Here is a 19,697-nt window from a genome sequence, read left to right on the forward strand (position 1 = left end):
ATGATCGCCAGAAGATGACTCCTACTGACTCTGTTCATTACTGGTTTTTCATGTAGCCCCATGTCACTTTTCCTGTGAAATCCAGTACTGTGCAAAAGTAAAGTGAAGATGCTTTATAACAGAGCTTGCAACAGTTCTTCTGTGGATTCAGTCTGTCTCTTCATGTGATCCCACACTGACTCCATGATGCTCAGATCAGGGCTCTGTGGGGGCCAGACCATCTGTTGCAGGACTCCTTGTTGTAAGAATCTGAACATCTAAAGTGCCTTAATCCTTTGCACAGCGCTGTAGCTCAACATTAACTGGATGAATTGGTGTTAAATTCTGTACAGACAGTCATGATTCCCACAGGATGAATCCTACTGACTTTGGTGATCCCCTGACCTTTTCCTCTTGCGTCACTATGAGGTTTTGTGGAAAACTGCCTGCCTTAGCTGTACTTTGTGTTGAATTAGCTAACGTTATACATGGCTGCAGATTCTCATCTTGTTTGGATATGCATTCTACACTGTGTTTTGTCTTTGGACTGTGTCTTTCAGTTATTTTGGATATTCCACAGACCTCCCAGACAAACTGTTTTCACTGGAGCTGCTTTGTAATTTGGCTAAACGAACCCTTGAACTGTTTACGTTTTGTCTTCTCTGTCTCAGCCGACTTTGAGCTGCTGTGGTACATAATATAATGATACCAGCAAGAACCCTTACCCTAACTATCCATGTTTTTTAATTACCATAAATAATAACATGCTTATAATACCTGTCCTCACTTATATAAATTGTGTGGTCAAAATATTAGAAACACCTCTCAGTATGAAGCAATTCAATTCATCGACAGCACCACAAGCTCCAGTCTCAAAAACGACCATAACTGAATCACCATAGAGGTAGAAATGAACACACCTGTATCTAATAAACTGGCAACTGAGAATAGATTCTATAAGATTAAACGTTTATATATTATGAATTACTTTTGCCCAATGTAGAACATCAAATATGATTCAGTGTACAATGCATCAATATTATTATAAGTCTCTTACTCACCATTGCACTCCTTGTGAATTGGTGGACTGGACATCATTGATCGTATATGTAGTATTTTATGTTTAATGCTAATAAAAGTATTGATATTTCTATGTGTTTCTTCCAAAGGCCTCAGACTTGTAGAGAGGCTGGTGTGAAACTGGTCACCTTTCGAAGCAAGCAAGAACTAAACAAGACCGAGGCCGGAAAGGTAGAGCTAAAGGTAATGAAGAAACCTACGCGTTAACATGAACAAGAAGATTTAATGTGAAAGTGTAAATACTGTTTGTGGTCACTCAGTGAAGTTTATGGTATTAATAAGTCTTTTTAAACTCTTATCTTGCAAAAGCTAATGGAATATTGATGATTTTGAATTGCAATTCTATTCCTGTTGTGTGAACTTGTGAACCCCTAAGGCTGCCCAGCTGCTTTATTCCTCACACACCTTATGTAAACAATGCTAAGATCTTCTCATAATACAGAAATTAATATTCAAATTTCCTCTTACAGCAACTACAGGTTAAGCAGAATGAGAACAGACTGAGAAGCTCCTGGGAAATCAGAGGTGAGATTCAGTCATCAACCGAGGCCTTCACACTGTGATAAAAATATAAAGTGAACATTTTCATCAGGTAGGAGAAAAATATTTGTTCAATCTTTTGCGCCACTCAGTTTTAATCTGTATGTGATGCCATCAAATTTGTTCCCCCTATTTCCATTAATTCAAAATTGACATTTTTTTTAGTGTAGATACAACTAAAATTACATGATTTATTTTAAAATTGCTGTTTCTATTTAAAAACATGTAAAAAGTTTCATTGAATTCTTTAACAACAAATGCAGCTGAGTTTGATTAAACGTAACATGACTGATCATGTTAGAAATTTGAAGTACAAAGGCTTCTAAGACAAGTTTATATCACATTTATCAAAGAGGAACTTCTCTGTTTGGTTTGGGAGCTGCGTGCAACACTAACTCCTCTAAATACAGAATCATTAACCAGGAAAATAAATGCCAGAAGTGACGTGATGAAAGGAAAGCAGACTTTAAAACATTTTACAGCAGACGAGATATAAGTGTCACTTGTATGAATCTAATTGAATAACCAAAGTTAAACCTGTTCACCTGTGAATTTCAGATTTTCTTGGTGGGTTTGGGTTGTTGGTCTGGTTATGATTCACTTTGTAATATCAAATCCAACATTTAAAACAAAACAAAACAAAGAATTCTACTTATTAGCTTTTTCTCAAGATTTTAACTATAAACTGAATTATGAAAAAGAATTGAATCCAAAGCAATGAATGCAGTACAAAGTAGACAACCAACAGTAGAGACGGATTATTTCCTTTTTTTCTTCTCAATAACTTTGTCTACATTATATGCAGAAGTTAAATAGTGATATTTTTGGTACCAACATGTTCATGCTTTGTGTAGATTTCATTTTTTTCTAATGGATGTTTGGGGACATTTATTTTATTTTATCAGTGTGACAGTGTTTTATCTTTAACTAAAGTGATGTTAAAGTGAGAGAAACAGTTGGGCATCATCCGCAGAGAAATTAAATATGTCTGTGAATATTACAGTGTGCTCATTGTTTACCAGATATAAAATAAAAAGGAGCCAAGAATTGAGCCCTGAGGTGCACCACATGTTACAAAGCTTAGAAAAAATAAGAGCAGACTGATCAAAAAGGCAAGATGACAATCACAGGGCCACAGTGTTCTGATGTTTAATTCATATGATGCATTGTGAGAACATTGTTTATGTTGGAGGTGGCACCTAAAATATTTTTTTATTTATACAGCACATAGAGACAGTCTTAAATAATGAAATGATTTTGTGACATTTACTGCACTAGAGATTTGAGAAATGACAGAAAACTGTTTTTAGCATCAAGAATGTCAAATATATGAATTTTGAATATTTTTTTGAATGCTGAAATCTAAATAAGGAACCTTCTCTAACATATTATAGACTGTATATTATTTGATGGAACAGACATGGAACAGTTTTGACATATGCTGGTATGTTAAAAAATAAAAATTAAATATTTATTGACACCTCAGGTGTCATATAGGCACCAAGATTATTTTTAAAGCCCAGTAATTTTTAATCAAATATAAAAACATAGCACTGTACTATTATTTTTGGCATTAATCCAAAGCTACAGACAGAGCCTTGGCGAAGAGGAAGTCTGGCTGCAGTCAATGAAGGACACAACAGCTGACTCATGACTTCTAGGTCAGTCCTAAAAAACACATAACAAAAAACGCCATCAGTGGAAAAACTCTGCAGGTCTCTCAGTTTTAAAGTAATTACTTGACAGCCTGACACTCTCTCCACTTTCTGTCTGAGACTTACACAGCAGGGCAACCAGCGATTTTCATGCTTCAGTAATTGTTTTACATTTAAAGGGCATTTTCTGACACATTTTCTGCCAGGCCTGTAATATTTAATCAGAAGTTCAGCCTCTGCGGTGAACTGTCAAAGTCCTTTTCATCACCTTTTCACACTTATCACGACAGCCACAGACAAGTTCCTCTTTTTTTCCGCTCTGTGTTCCTGTTTTTAAACTGTATCATGTTGATGTTCTTGTTTTATTTTCTTTGACTCCTCATCTAGTGACATAATGTCCTACAATTATATATCCAGGGTCCACTTTTTGGTCAGTTTGTTTTTGTTTATTTGTGCAATTAAAATGATGTGAAGGCAAATGATTCAATTTTAAGGCAGACACATTTTGCTTAGTTACCACACAAAATCTAAGAAAAGTCTGTGTAATAGCAATTTAAACACTTACTGACATGCCTGTGTATTGAAGGTATCTAAGATGATTGTAAAAACAAAATAAATAGAAAACCTTAGTATCAGAGTGGTTGCATAATCTTCAGAATAAACTTAAGATATTTGATGATTTTAAATATATTTGCAAATTCTTATGAAAATTTATAAATAAAAAATATAAAATGCATACATTAAAAATCTAAATCAAATATAAAAGGTGGAATATGTCTTTAGACAAAGTTGTTTAGTTCACTTTATTCAAGATTAACTTTATTGTACCACAGAGTGAGAAACATCTTTAGAAACCAGTCCCTCAATAAAAAAAACAGACACCCCAAATAGTTGCTAAAACCTTAAAAATGAATGACAACTTCACACAATCCACAACTTAATGCCATTGAAAATTTATTGTGATATTTGATAGTTTACATTAGAGTGAAAACAGACATGTGACATGGCTTTACTAAGACAGAATGCAAAGCAATGTAGTCAAATAAAAAGCATATAATATTTTTGTTTTTAAATTTAGGAAAAAATAATAATAAAACAGGCACGACATATAGCCATTATAAATACAACATGCTTTAGACCTTAAACTGTATTTTAACAGTCCTAAGAAAAGAACTTGTACAGTCTTTTCCCCTGTATAACCATCTTGCCTTTGATCAACATCCTTTCAGGTATGTTTTAGACAGTAACAGAGCTCAAAAAGTAGGTAGCCAGTGTCACAATAAAACAAAAATAACAATAAAAAGTAAACAGTATTCAGCAGCAAGTATCTACACTGTTCATCCAGGCTGCTTTGACGCTATTAAGTTCAGAGAATCAAAACATTCTACAGAAAGACAATGTCATTAGTGACAGGATTTCTCCTCTTTAATTTTGGTTTAACAGTTGAATCTCCAGGAGACACTCGAACATAACCCCTGGCTTCCTTCCTGCCGTCTAACACATGACACTGACGCATTCGATAGAACCTGGTTCTTATTTGGTACACACTGGCGGTGACACTGGCAACTGCTTTTTGCTGGTTCAACTTGGACTGACTGATTGAAGGGAGTGTATAGAGGATCTGCAGCCGGGTCACAAATCTCCCAGCAACCACTGCTGGTGCCACGTTGGAGGCCCTTGGGAGAAACTGGCTGTGTGCGTGTAATGAGAAGAAAGTCGGACCAGTGTAGGCCCACTCAGTAACGATTTAAGTAGACATTAATGGTCTGGTAACGTGGCAGGATTATCGTCTTAGGGGCCCTGGGGCAAAGACTTGTTGTTGGGCCCCTAGTGGACACAATTTTGATTAGTTATTTATTGTTTTTTTAATCAGCCATTTTTAAGCAATGCCAAACAAATCACTGGTACCAGCTTCTTAAATATAAATATTTGTTATTTTCATAGTTTTTTTTTTATGATAATAAATCTAATATCTTTCTGAATATGCTAACTTGGGCTTCAGGAAATAAAAATGGGCCTTTTCCACTGTTTCCTCACATTTTATACACCAGACAATCATTAAAGAAAATAACTGTCAGATGTATTGATAATAAAAATAAAAGGTTGTTGTCAGACAATAGATTAATGCTGCATGGCCTGAGGTTTTCTGTGTATTAATTACTTGACATGCAGAAAAAATGGAAGCAATCTGACAAAATGATATCGAGCTTAAACATTTTAGACCAGATGGAGGACCAGTCATAGTTTCAAATTTTGGACAAATTTGCGATTAATCAAGGTATGTAGACCCAAATAATATGGAATGAACCTGGGGCTCTTAGGGCCCCCTAGGAGTCTGGAGCCCCTCTGCAGTTCCCCGCCTTGCCTGGTTGGTAATCGCGACTTGCATATTAAGGTAGATCAGATTCCAAATTTAGCTGTGGTCTCTATGGATTTGGGACAAACATCAAGGTTTTGATTGTTGTTAGTGTTGATGCAAAGAGCTTCATCCCAGTTCAGGAGCTGCAACCTTAACAGCACTTGAAAGTGTGTCTCTTGGAGGACCAACATCCTCCCATAATGGTGCATTCAGGTGATCCTCAACAGCTTCTAAAGTCAACACCTTTCAGAGCTGCACAGTTGTCACAGAGCGATAGATGTTCACATTTCTATTCCTCTGAGCACTTTAAAGATTTCTAAGCAAACACAAAAAAGTGCTCAGGAAAAAAAGTCTTGAAGACTTTGAACATCTACAGTTCCATTTCTGAGCGACTCATGTAATATGACCTAACGCTCCGAAACAGCTACCAAATGGACCTTGGTACGAAGATTATTCTGTCAGTTGTTGTTTCCAAGGCCAAGAATGAACTTTCAGTCTCAGCAGCTTTCAAGTTTATCACCAGGAAATGGCCGACAGAGTGGTGGATACCAAGCAGTAAACTCCTGTTCATGAAATGTAGCCGGTTTACCAGCACCGATGACCACAGGAACACAGATGAGGTCACGTCATAGTTCCCGAATTAACGAACTGACGAAGACCACTTGAATGCACCATTAAAGAGTTAACCTAACACTAGGCTGAAAGGTTTTGTCTCAGTGTCCTCTCTGGCTGCTGAGGTGCTCTTTAAACAAGGGATGTGCAGTGGATTGTGGGACACCGAATACTGCAAATAAGGGCAAGAGAAACCTGCATTTGAAGGAATCTTGGTGCAGCCCCACAACTGGGATGTAGCAAAGAAACTAACATAATCACAAAAATCAATCAAATCAGATAGATCAGAGAAATAACAGTTAATTTTCCGTCAAACCAGCACAAAAATGAGAAAGTTCTCATGAAATACAATCAGATATTCACAGCCAGCGCTGCCAATAGCTCAGGACCTCCAACGTGGCTGCCAGAGGGCGCATTTCATCAGTCTGAAAGCCCTCTATACAGGAGACACTGACTGTGGTGGTGAAAGGGTTTTGTAAAGGCTCTCCCTGCGACATGGTGGGAGATTCCAGCTCGCCCTCAACGTCTACATGGCTCAGCAGAGACCTAAACACCGGCCCTCTAACGGGCTCTCACCACACAAGCTAAATAAACAAGCTAACAGAAAAAACAAACCAAACAAAATGGGGATAAATCACTTCCAAACAAACTAACCTGGCTCTCGACCTCTCAGATCACTGGGAGAGACAGTAACACCAAACAGCTGTAAAAGAAAACAGGACAAAAAAAAAAAAGATTTCCAAACATAAGAGAGGGAAAAAAAGAGAAATAAAACTGTCTGAGGAAAAGGAAGTAAACGTTCACTTTGGTGTGCAGGCATGCATGTGGGCTAATACACATGCATGCACACACACACACACACACACACACACCCACACGCACACACACACACACACCCACACGCACACACACACACACACACACACACACCCACACACACACACACACGCACACAGCCAGAGGTACAGTGAACAAAAGTGCTTCAAGTTGGGGAAGTAAAAGAACTAACCCAGTAGAAATACGTATAAAACCTTAAATATGTTACTTTATGTACAAAAACTGTAACACGGGCCAATATCTCAGCTGTTTACGCCTTTATATTTTCAAGTAGGTATCACTGCTGACTATTAAGGGTTTGCATTGTCATTGTTTTTAGGATAAAAGGTCGTGTGATCTGACTGACCTTGCCGGCAAAGTAATCAATCACTGCTGATTTTTTTTTTAAATCTCTCTCATCCCATCTCACCCTGCCCCAACTTGACCTGCTGCCATCTTTTTTTTTATCCTTCCAATAAAAAAAAGTCAAACAACAAGCCCTGGGCCTCCCTCACAGTCCACACCTCCTTCCTCTATGCTTCTAGAAATAATATACTGAATATCCATCTGTTTTTGCACCTCTAAATCTTAACATAGAAAATATATGCGTTTATTTATACCAAGTCTCTGTTGTCCAAAATAACAGGGCAGAGCTCTATGAGGATTTTGGTGAATATCATTATTTCGAGGGCCACTTTGAACCAGAAGAGGTGGAGGGGGGGGAAGACACATCGGTTCACATGGTTTTCGGAGTTATGCACTGCACAACAGAAAAAAAAAAAAAAAGGGGAGGCCGTTTATGTTTTGAAGAGGCACAAGATTCATACGGCTTAGAGGCAAATCGCAGACAGCATCCACAATGAGACAATTCAAACGCTCTAAAAGAGAGAGAGAGACGGATAAGCATAAAGTGCAAAAGACCTACACGAGGGGGAGGAAATGGCGGGATTTCTAGGACAGTAGCAAAGAATCGGAAACTACATGTTTCTCTCCGAAATCGAGCTGAAACTGAGAGGAAAAGCAGAATTTGTTGACGTCAAACCAAATGATCAGAAAGCTGCTAAACACACTACAGTCCCTTAAGAGTCAACGAAACCCTCAAACCGTCAAAGCTCAAAATTTTTCTCTCTCCGTCTCCAACAATCTGTCGTTCATCTGTGAGAAGGCCATTTTTTAAGAAATTTTTTTTAAAACAGACGAGAGCGAGCAAATTTTGTTTTGCCTCTAAACTGAGATGAACCGAAGGCCTCTGCAAAGTGCAAACGAAGTAGCGTTGTTCAAGTATGCCACTATGTAATGCTTGACCGCACACAGTGCATATATACACACAGTCATATGCATATATACATATGTGCATGACAGCAAATATATAGAATCCATGTTCCAATATCTACGTACTACGAACATTTTCATAGTATTTATGGATATGTAATCATAGTATGTGTGTGTGTGTGTGTATATATATATATATATATATATATATATATATATATATATATATAGCTGTAGCTGTGTCTCTTTGTTATTTCATTACTAAACAATGGAATAATACAGTCTGCCATAATGTTTTATGACAAGTGGACACTGATGTCAGGTTCCCCAGTCTAGAAACTATTTCTGCTCCTTTTCACGTTTCTTTCATTTATGATTCTGCTGCAAAATGGGACCAGCCACAATCGCATTTAGCCAAACACTACAAATATTCATATATACACATATATGTTTGTGTATACATATATATATATATATATATATATATATATACTTACATCAAACAAATACTAGGTGCTGCTTTCAATGCTTTTTTTGAGTGCTGAGAAGTACCAGAAGGGGGGAAATAATGGAAATTCACAAGAAAGAATAAAGATAAAAACAGAAAAAAAATATTAGGTATAAAATCCCACACTACTGCAATTCCCATCCTTTGCCATTTAAAAAAAAAACACACAAAAAAGCAAAATGCTGCTACATATTTGTAACTACAATAAACTCCCTTTCCCCTCCGCTCCTCACCCGTCCCTGATTGCTCATTTGGACATTAGCAAAGAAAAGCATGCTCAGCTATAGGCAGAGATACGACAAGCCAACGACAAGTAAACAAAACAAAACATGACAGAATTGACAGGGAAATAAAATGCTAACCAGTAACATCCATCTGCCATCAAACCATAAAACCTTACCAAACCCAGAAGTTAAAACTATCGCAAATAACATTAAAAATAACCAAAGTCATCAGAGTCGTCCGCCTCGCTGGGCGGGCGGAATAAGGACAACAAAGTAATGTTCTTTCAGTGAAGTTTATCTCCTTATGCACAGTGGTCGCCATATCACCACAATCACTTGTAAGCGTGGTTCGGTGGGGGGTGGAGGTGGGAGGGGGAAGGCGAGGTGAGTGTGAGTGGGTGGGGCGGGGTCAAACCCAAAAGCTCCAGAGCTGTGAAGGAGAACGCAAGAATCTTCAAAGTGACGACAAAGAAACTCCTGTGACGTGATTCTTCAAGAGTCGCTCCACTTTCCTAGTCGTCGTTTTTTATCTTCTTTTTTCTTTCGTTTCATTTGTTCTGTTCAGTTTCACGATGAGCAGGTGGGTGTGTGCACGTAAAGGAGACAAGTGGGTGGAGGATGGTGGAGGAGGGTTGTTTTTTTCTCTCTCTCTCTGAGGGAGTGGTTGTTGGAAGGGGAGGGTCGATGGTCGTCGCTCCACGCAGTTCAATAAAGAGCATTCCAAGGTCAGAAAAAGAAAAGAGAGCGGCCGGAGCGTCACTCCCATCCATTGTCCTTGATCATGTGAGCCAGCTCGATGATGAACTTTCCCTCTTTGTACTTTTGACTGCTCTCGAACGCGTGCTCCTGAAAAACACAAACACAGAGGAAAAGAAAAACCTCAGTTACAAGAACAACTTTCAGCCAGAACCTGACCAATACTGATACTGACGTGGAAACCTGAGAATAATACAAATCTGACAATAATAATCAGGCTGATTAATGATTAGGCTGATTAGGCTTTAATTACAAAAACACATAAACTAAGAATATTAGGATGGAGATAGTAAACACGAGTACACATATTAAAAGTCCTGGTGACCTGCCAGTGGATCACTCATTACAAACTCTTGGGTGATACGTTTAAAATGATGCACCTATAGTACTCTGGAAAATGGGATCAACATGCTGCTGGTGGACAGTCTGCTCTTCATCTAATTATCATTTTTATTATTATTTTAATATCATTATTATCAGAGGTGTGTTTGGTTCTGTTGAGTGTCTACTCCTTACTCCTGATGTAAAATAAAAGTAAAAGGTTTTCTACTTTTATCTTTCACTTGCAGCAGTTTGATCATACACGTGCTCTGGCCTCATTACCATCTGAGAAAAGCAGGATTTTAGAGACACAGTGAAATCACCTCTTTCAGATGTCTAAACCGTCTGTCTGACAGAGTGAAGAGCTGCATGTGCCACAGTCCCGCTGAGCGTCTGGAGAGTCGGGACGTCAACGAGCGTCTGTGTCTGTGAGTATTTGCCTTGTAAACCAGCTCTAATTGTTTTTGTTACCCAATGAGCTGCTTTAAGTGAGTGCCCGTCTTATACTTTGTTCACTTATTTTACACCCATCTATAGTCATTTCAGACAATTACTGGGACAGGCCTCTTCAAAATGGCCTGACATTTAATCACTGTAGACTCTCAGAGGTACCAGTCTGGCTGTCTGCAGCCAACCTTTCGGCTCTGTAATTATCTTGCGCACTAGGAGACCACAGTGTGCTCAATCTCTGAGCCTAAATACAAACCTGAGCAAAAAAAATGTCACCATGGTTTTAACAAGCAATGTTTTAATGAGAGTCACCCTGTTCCTTTGACCTGTAACTACATAATTTGTCCTTTTGGAAGCCGAGTAACTGCACAGTTGCGCAACAACACAGCAGCAGGTGTAAGTGGTGCATCAGGAAACATTAAGACGAGGAAGTAAAAGGGCTCGGGTGAAAGTTAAAGGACCGACTGACTTACATATTTCCAGCCCAGGGTGGTTTTACAGTTTTCACAGTAGATATCCGCCACAGCATGTAAACCTGTGAGGAGTACCCGCTCCTCAGCTGGCCCGCAGCCGACATTCACCCTGTGGGGAAGACAGGCGGTGGAGACGAGGTCAGGTCTTTGACTTAAAGTAGAAGCAGTAAAATGAACTCCAGCATTCAAAGTGCTCATTGTCAACAACAGCCCCTGTCAGAGTCAAATTAACTGGTAGAAATTACTAAATTTGCCAAGTGAGAAATTTTATGATACCACTAACACTGGAAAAACAACTGGATTAAAATATTCACTTTTCATTTATCATCTCAACCCTTTATCCAGATGAAATGTTCACATTTTTATACATGAGATTTCACCAGTTTTGGTAATTTTCCTTCACTTAAAACAGTTAGAGGAATTCACTGAAATTGTCAAAAATTTGTTTCCATCAAACTAAAACAAGGCTCCATTGCTTCATACCCAAAGAGTTGATATTTCTGAGACAAATAGATTTTCTACCCGGCAACAGTGACATTTTCTGAGCTTATCTTGTATTGAATATAAAAGAACTAATTCCAGGTTTCAGATAAATGTATTGGAGGAAAGGATAAAGTCTCCCCAATGTGTACCGAAGTACAGAACTCAAATAAATACTTATGTGGACATTTTTCTCTTCTTACTAAATTTTGCACTACTCTCTCCCAGCAAACACTGTGCTGCTGATTAGCTTTTAAGTTAATTTTAATTGAACAACATGCCACAGACAAATAAACTCACTGTAGTGCAGCTGAAACAATCATTATACATAAACAAGTTACATGGAGACACCTGCAAAACTTTCCTTTTTCCACCAAATGTATTTTTTTAGGCTAAATGTCTTTTTACCTGCAGAAAATTGTAAAAACTGTTAACTGGGTTTCAGGTGCTTTGAGACTGGGCATGTTTGTAATGATTTATTCAGACTCTAGAGGCTGTTTCTTTCATTCAATTTTTTTTCTGGCAGGTGAGAACAATGTAATTCAGACTCAGGTGGCACAAAGCAGTTGCACCGTGACACCTGAAAGTGTCTCAGGCCTCTCGAGGGGGAGGAACGTCTGTGTGGTTCATTAAGACTGAATGCCAGGTCCCAAAAACCAACCAACCAAGAAATAAACCACTGAGTTGTTCAAGGGTTTAAAGAGATGGATGTTAACCAGCTTGACTGAAAGATCACAAACAAATCCATTTGATCATTTTACCAGGAAGCAGCGTTTTGGTGATCTTCAGTTAGTTTTAAACCAAAGTAAATGACCATAAGTATCAAAGCATTCAGTCCACAGAGAAATGCACACAGCCTGTATTCAGAAACTGTGCCTGAAAACCAGCCGTCAGGACTTCTGTTACTTTGTGATGTCACAACACAGCAGTCACAGCCCTCAGCCATGCCCCAATCTCCGCCCACCTGGATCAACGATCCAACTTTGAAGATTTGGAGTGTTTACCTGTTTTTACTTGATCACTCAGAAAACAGTCAGCCAATCAGAAGAGAGGCTCAGAGCCTCCTCTCTTCTGATTGGCTCACTGACCTGTTGTTACTAGAGCTCCAGAGAGAAGCCTGAGAGAGGAGACGTAAAACTACACTGAGGTTTTTGGAAAATATGGAACCTTTAAATGTTGAAACAATAGTTAAATGTGACAAAAAAGTCTAAAGACTTTCACTTTTGTAACTGAATTCAACCCAAATATCTAGAAGCCTTTTGACCTGCAATTACCAAACCTGTGTTACTGGCTGTAGTTGGCAGAGACTGCAATCAGACTGGTTTTGACTCCCTGTGCCATCTTGTTTGTTTTCACATTTGCAATTTAGTTTGTATTTATGACTATTTACCTAAAACTTTGGTAAACTAAATGTTATTTGTTATTTTCTGAAAATGCAGACCAAGAAATCCTACTCAACTCCACATGAGGGAAGTGGTCTAACGTTGGTTTCAAGCACACTCTGGTCCAGACAGCAATCTGTGCTTCCACAGGGTGAAATTTATGTGCATGTGCATGCTAATAACATTATTAGCAGTGGTGCATGAATAAAATGCCTCACAGGTGTACGGACAAAGAGGCGTGCATGCCCACCTCCAGTAGTTATTAGAGGAAGGGGTTTAATCACATTTTAGTCTATTTCATTAATATTTTTAGGCGGTTCCCCCCATTTTCTCCCAATTAGGAACGACCTATTTCCAGTGCACTTGTCAGTGCCAACTACAGCTGAATTGATTAGTTGGTGAATTGACAAATTAACTGACAGACAACAAATCGGCTGCTATTTTGATAATCAATCGATCAATTAAGTAATTTTTCACCATAAAAACGCCAAAGATTCTCTGATTGCAACCTCTACTGAGTGAGAAGTTGCTACTTTTATTTGTTTCATAACATTTTGTTTATATCGATAACATTTTATCAAGTTTTCAGACAAAATAAGACATTTGAAGACGAAGGTGGGGACTCTGGGAAAATGTGATTGGCGTAGACTAAATGATTAGTTAGTTAATCGAGAAAATAATCTCCAGAACCTCAAATTACAACATGGGTGTAACGAAATACTCCTACAAGGTCTGTGCACTCCTTATTTTTGCGTTTTTAGTTCGTATGTGTCGACTGCTCCTGTAAGCTTTGCTCATGTGGCTCTGCAAACGTGTATATAGTTCATATATATGTCAAAACATAATTTAGCATCCTTTCCTGGTAGCCTTTGTAAACAGCAGCAGTGTGCTGGAGAACAGAGCATGCAAGAGGACCATAAAAAAGAACTACAGTAAATGAGATGAGATGTATTTTAGTATGTCTGTTTATATTATAGGTTTATATCATAGACGTATGTTACATAAATATATATCCATTCCAAAGCCTGTCAGTATATGGTCGTTATACGTGTAAATATAAGGGAAAGACATGTATGGATTAATTTAATAAGAAATTAAGAAAATCATATACAAACATATACAATTTCAGTAAGCATGTTTTTTTAACGAAGGTGCATTTTAGTATGAGTATTTGATATGTTAAAAACTTATAATGTATATCCAGATGACATATATGTCATAATATATCCTCTTATACATAGCACATGTGGTAACATCACTCTTGATATAAGGGAAAATTTGTCATATTTATATATCATAAGTCCAAAGTACATCATAGTATATTAAGGCACAAAAGGCCATAAAAATTTCCATATTAAAGTATGGTATAAAAATGCCGAAAAACGCCATAGTATAATATGGCATAAAACGTCGAAAAAACATCATATTATGGCAATGCATGAGACGAAATAATATAATTAGGCATAAAAATGTCAAAAAACGTCAAAGTATGGTATGTCAGAAAATGTCCAAAGTACATCATAGTATAATACAGCATAAAAGGTCACATAAACATCATAATACGGTCAGGCATTAAACAAGATAGTATAGTAAGGCATAAAAATGCCAAAAAACCTATAAGTATAGTATGGTATAAAAATGCCAAAAAACGTCATAGTATAGTATGGCATAAAACGTCAAAAATACATCATAGTATATTAAGGCATAAAAGGTCATAAAAATGTCATAGTATGGCAATGCATGAGACAAAATAATATAATTAGGCATAAAAATGCCAAAAAACCTATAAGTATAGTATGGTATAAAAATGCCAAAAAACGTCATAGTATAGTATGGTATAAAACGTCAAAAATACATCATAGTATATTAAGGCATAAAAGGCCATAAAAATGTCATAGTATGATCAGGCATCAAACAAGATATTAAAGTAGGGCATAAAAATGCCAAAAAACGTCATAGTATAGTATGGCATAAAACATCAAAGAAACATCATACTATGGCAATGCATGAGACGAAATAATATAATTAGGCATAAAAATGCCAAAAAACGTCATAGTATAGTATGGCATAAAACGTCAAAAAAACATCATATTATGGCAATGCATGAGACGAAATTATATAATTAAGCATAAAAATGTCAAAAAACGTCAAAGTATGGTAAGTCAGAAAAATGCCAAAAAATGTCGTAGTATAGTATGGCATAAAACGTCAAAAATACATCATAGTATATTAAGGCATAAAAGGTCATAAAAATGTCATAAAAATGTCATAGTATGATCAGGCATCAAACAAGATATTAAAGTAGGGCATAAAAATGCCAAAAAACGTCATTGTATAGTATGGCATAAAACATCAAAAAAACATCATAGTATATTAAAGCATAAAAGGTCACATAAACATCATAGTACGGTCAGGCATCAAACAAGATAGTATAGTAAGACATAAAAATGCCAAAAAACATTTAAGTATAGTGTGGTATAAAAATGCCAAAAAACATCATAGTATAGTATAGCATAAAATGTCAAAAAAACATCATACTATATTAAGGCATAAAACGTCAAAAAAACATCGTAGTATGGCAATGCATGAGAAGAAATAATATAATTTGGCATAAAAATGTCAAAAAACGTCAAAGTATGGTATGTCAGAAAATGCCAAAAAAACATCATAGTATTGTATTGCAGAAAATGTCCAAAGTACATCATAGTATATTAAGGCATAAAAGGCCATAAAAATGTCATAGTATGGTCAGACATCAAACAAGATATTAAAGTATGGTATAAAAATGCCGAAAAACGCCATAGTATAATATGGTATAAAAAGTCAAAAAAACATCATACTATATTAAGGCATAAAACGTAAAAAAAACATCATATTATGGCAATGCATGAGACGAAATAATATAATTAGGCATAAAAATGTCAAAAAACGTCAAAGTATGGTATGTCAGAAAAATGCCAAAAAACGTCGTAGTAAAGTATGGCATAAAACGTCAAAAATACATCATAGTATATTAAGGTATAAAAGGTCATAAAAATGTCATAGTACGGTCAGGCATCAAACAAGATAGTATAGTAAGGCATAAAAATGCCAAAAAACATCTAAGTATAGTATGGTATAAAAATGCCAAAAAAAATCATAGTATAGTATGGCATAAAATGTCAAAAAAACATCATACTATATTAAGGCATAAAACGTCAAAAAAACATCATATTATGGCAATGCATGAGGCGAAATAATATAATTAAGCATAAAAATGTCAAAAAACGTCAAAGTACGGTATGTCAGAAAAATGCCAAAAAACGTCATAGTATAGTATGGCATAAAACGTCAAAAATACATCATAGTATATTAAGGCATAAAAGGTCATAAAAATGTCATAGTATGATCAGGCATCAAACAAGATATTAAAGTAGGGCATAAAAATGCCAAAGAACGTCATTGTATAGTATGGCATAAAACGTCAAAAAAACATCATATTATGGCAATGCATGAGACGAAATAATATAATTAGGCATAAAAATGTCAAAAAATGTCAAAGTATGGTATGTCAGAAAAATGCCAAAAAACGTCATAGTATAGTATGGCATAAAACGTCAAAAATACATCATAGTATATTAAGGCATAAAAGGTCATAAAAATGTCATAGTACGGTCAGGCATCAAACAAGATAGTATAGTAAGGCATAAAAATGCCAAAAAACATCTAAGTATAGTGTGGTATAAAAATGCCAAAAAACGTCATACTATATTAAGGCATAAAACGTCAAAAAAACATCGTAGTATGGCAATGCATGAGACGAAATTATATAATTTGGCATAAAAATGTCAAAAAACGTCAAAGTATGGTATGTCAGAAAAATGCCAAAAAACATCATAGTATAGTATGGCACAAAACGTCAAAAAAACACTATACTATATTAAGGCATAAAACGTCAAAATAACATCATATTATGGCAATGCATGAGACGAAATAATATAATTAGGCATAAAAATGCCAAAAAACGTCATAGTATAGTAAGGCATAAAAGGTCACATAAACATCATAGTACAGTCAGGCATCAAACAAGATAGTATATTAAGGCATAAAAATGCCAAAAAACGTCATACTATATTAAGGCATAAAACGTCAAAAAAATATCAGAGTATGACAATGCATGAGACGAAATAATATAATTAGGCATAAAAATGTCATAAAAATGTCATAGTATGGTCAGACATCAAACAAGATATTAAAGTATGGTATAAAAATGCCGAAAAACGCCATAGTATAATATGGTATAAAAAGTCAAAAAAACATCATACTATATTAAGGCATAAAACGTAAAAAAAACATCATATTATGGCAATGCATGAGACGAAATAATATAATTAGGCATAAAAATGTCAAAAAACGTCAAAGTATGGTATGTCAGAAAAATGCCAAAAAACGTCGTAGTAAAGTATGGCATAAAACGTCAAAAATACATCATAGTATATTAAGGTATAAAAGGTCATAAAAATGTCATAGTACGGTCAGGCATCAAACAAGATAGTATAGTAAGGCATAAAAATGCCAAAAAACATCTAAGTATAGTATGGTATAAAAATGCCAAAAAAAATCATAGTATAGTATGGCATAAAATGTCAAAAAAACATCATACTATATTAAGGCATAAAACGTCAAAAAAACATCATATTATGGCAATGCATGAGGCGAAATAATATAATTAAGCATAAAAATGTCAAAAAACGTCAAAGTACGGTATGTCAGAAAAATGCCAAAAAACGTCATAGTATAGTATGGCATAAAACGTCAAAAATACATCATAGTATATTAAGGCATAAAAGGTCATAAAAATGTCATAGTATGATCACGCATCAAACAAGATATTAAAGTAGGGCATAAAAATGCCAAAGAACGTCATTGTATAGTATGGCATAAAACGTCAAAAAAACATCATATTATGGCAATGCATGAGACGAAATAATATAATTAGGCATAAAAATGTCAAAAAATGTCAAAGTATGGTATGTCAGAAAAATGCCAAAAAACGTCATAGTATAGTATGGCATAAAACGTCAAAAATACATCATAGTATATTAAGGCATAAAAGGTCATAAAAATGTCATAGTACGGTCAGGCATCAAACAAGATAGTATAGTAAGGCATAAAAATGCCAAAAAACATCTAAGTATAGTGTGGTATAAAAATGCCAAAAAACGTCATACTATATTAAGGCATAAAACGTCAAAAAAACATCGTAGTATGGCAATGCATGAGACGAAATTATATAATTTGGCATAAAAATGTCAAAAAACGTCAAAGTATGGTATGTCAGAAAAATGCCAAAAAACATCATAGTATAGTATGGCACAAAACGTCAAAAAAACACTATACTATATTAAGGCATAAAACGTCAAAATAACATCATATTATGGCAATGCATGAGACGAAATAATATAATTAGGCATAAAAATGCCAAAAAACGTCATAGTATAGTAAGGCATAAAAGGTCACATAAACATCATAGTACAGTCAGGCATCAAACAAGATAGTATATTAAGGCATAAAATGCCAAAAAACGTCATACTATATTAAGGCATAAAACGTCAAAAAAATATCAGAGTATGACAATGCATGAGACGAAATAATATAATTAGGCATAAAAATGCCAAAAAATGTCAAAGTATATTATGGCAGAAAATGCCAAAAACATCATAGTATAGTATGGCACAAAACGTCAAAAAAACACTATACTATATTAAGGCATAAAACGTCAAAAAAACATCATATTATGGCAATGCATGAGGCGAAATAATATAATTAAGCATAAAAATGTCAAAAAACGTCAAAGTACGGTATGTCAGAAAAATGCCAAAAAACGTCATAGTATAGTATGGCATAAAACGTCAAAAATACATCATAGTATATTAAGGCATAAAAGGTCATAAAAATGTCATAGTATGATCAGGCATCAAACAAGATATTAAAGTAGGGCATAAAAATGCCAAAGAACGTCATTGTATAGTATGGCATAAAACGTCAAAAAAACATCATATTATGGCAATGCATGAGACGAAATAATATAATTAGGCATAAAAATGTCAAAAAATGTCAAAGTATGGTATGTCAGAAAAATGCCAAAAAACGTCATAGTATAGTATGGCATAAAACGTCAAAAATACATCATAGTATATTAAGGCATAAAAGGTCATAAAAATGTCATAGTACGGTCAGGCATCAAACAAGATAGTATAGTAAGGCATAAAAATGCCAAAAAACATCTAAGTATAGTGTGGTATAAAAATGCCAAAAAACGTCATACTATATTAAGGCATAAAACGTCAAAAAAACATCGTAGTATGGCAATGCATGAGACGAAATTATATAATTTGGCATAAAAATGTCAAAAAACGTCAAAGTATGGTATGTCAGAAAAATGCCAAAAAACATCATAGTATAGTATGGCACAAAACGTCAAAAAAACACTATACTATATTAAGGCATAAAACGTCAAAATAACATCATATTATGGCAATGCATGAGACGAAATAATATAATTAGGCATAAAAATGCCAAAAAACGTCATAGTATAGTAAGGCATAAAAGGTCACATAAACATCATAGTACAGTCAGGCATCAAACAAGATAGTATATTAAGGCATAAAATGCCAAAAAACGTCATACTATATTAAGGCATAAAACGTCAAAAAAATATCAGAGTATGACAATGCATGAGACGAAATAATATAATTAGGCATAAAAATGCCAAAAAATGTCAAAGTATATTATGGCAGAAAATGCCAAA

The 19,697-nt window shown here is 35.5% G+C and overlaps 1 protein-coding gene across 4 annotated transcripts in view; it reads right to left on the reverse strand.

The window, feature by feature from the left end:
- Positions 1-4,185: 4,185 nt before the first annotated feature.
- The window catches only part of ypel1 (yippee-like 1), a 53,892-nt gene continuing 38,380 nt past the window's right edge, over positions 4,186-19,697 (reverse strand). For all 4 annotated transcript variants that reach the window (XM_056375596.1, XM_056375598.1, XM_056375597.1 and 1 more), the window contains exons 4-5: positions 11,046-11,154; positions 4,186-9,891 (exon numbers count right to left, since the gene is read on the reverse strand). In XM_056375596.1, the coding sequence (XP_056231571.1) occupies positions 9,802-9,891; positions 11,046-11,154 (199 nt within the window). In that variant the 3' untranslated portion in view covers positions 4,186-9,801. The remainder of the gene's footprint in view (positions 9,892-11,045; positions 11,155-19,697) is intronic.

This window comes from Seriola aureovittata, chromosome 5 (genome assembly GCF_021018895.1).
Source record: "Seriola aureovittata isolate HTS-2021-v1 ecotype China chromosome 5, ASM2101889v1, whole genome shotgun sequence".
NCBI classification, from domain to species: domain Eukaryota; kingdom Metazoa; phylum Chordata; class Actinopteri; order Carangiformes; family Carangidae; genus Seriola; species Seriola aureovittata.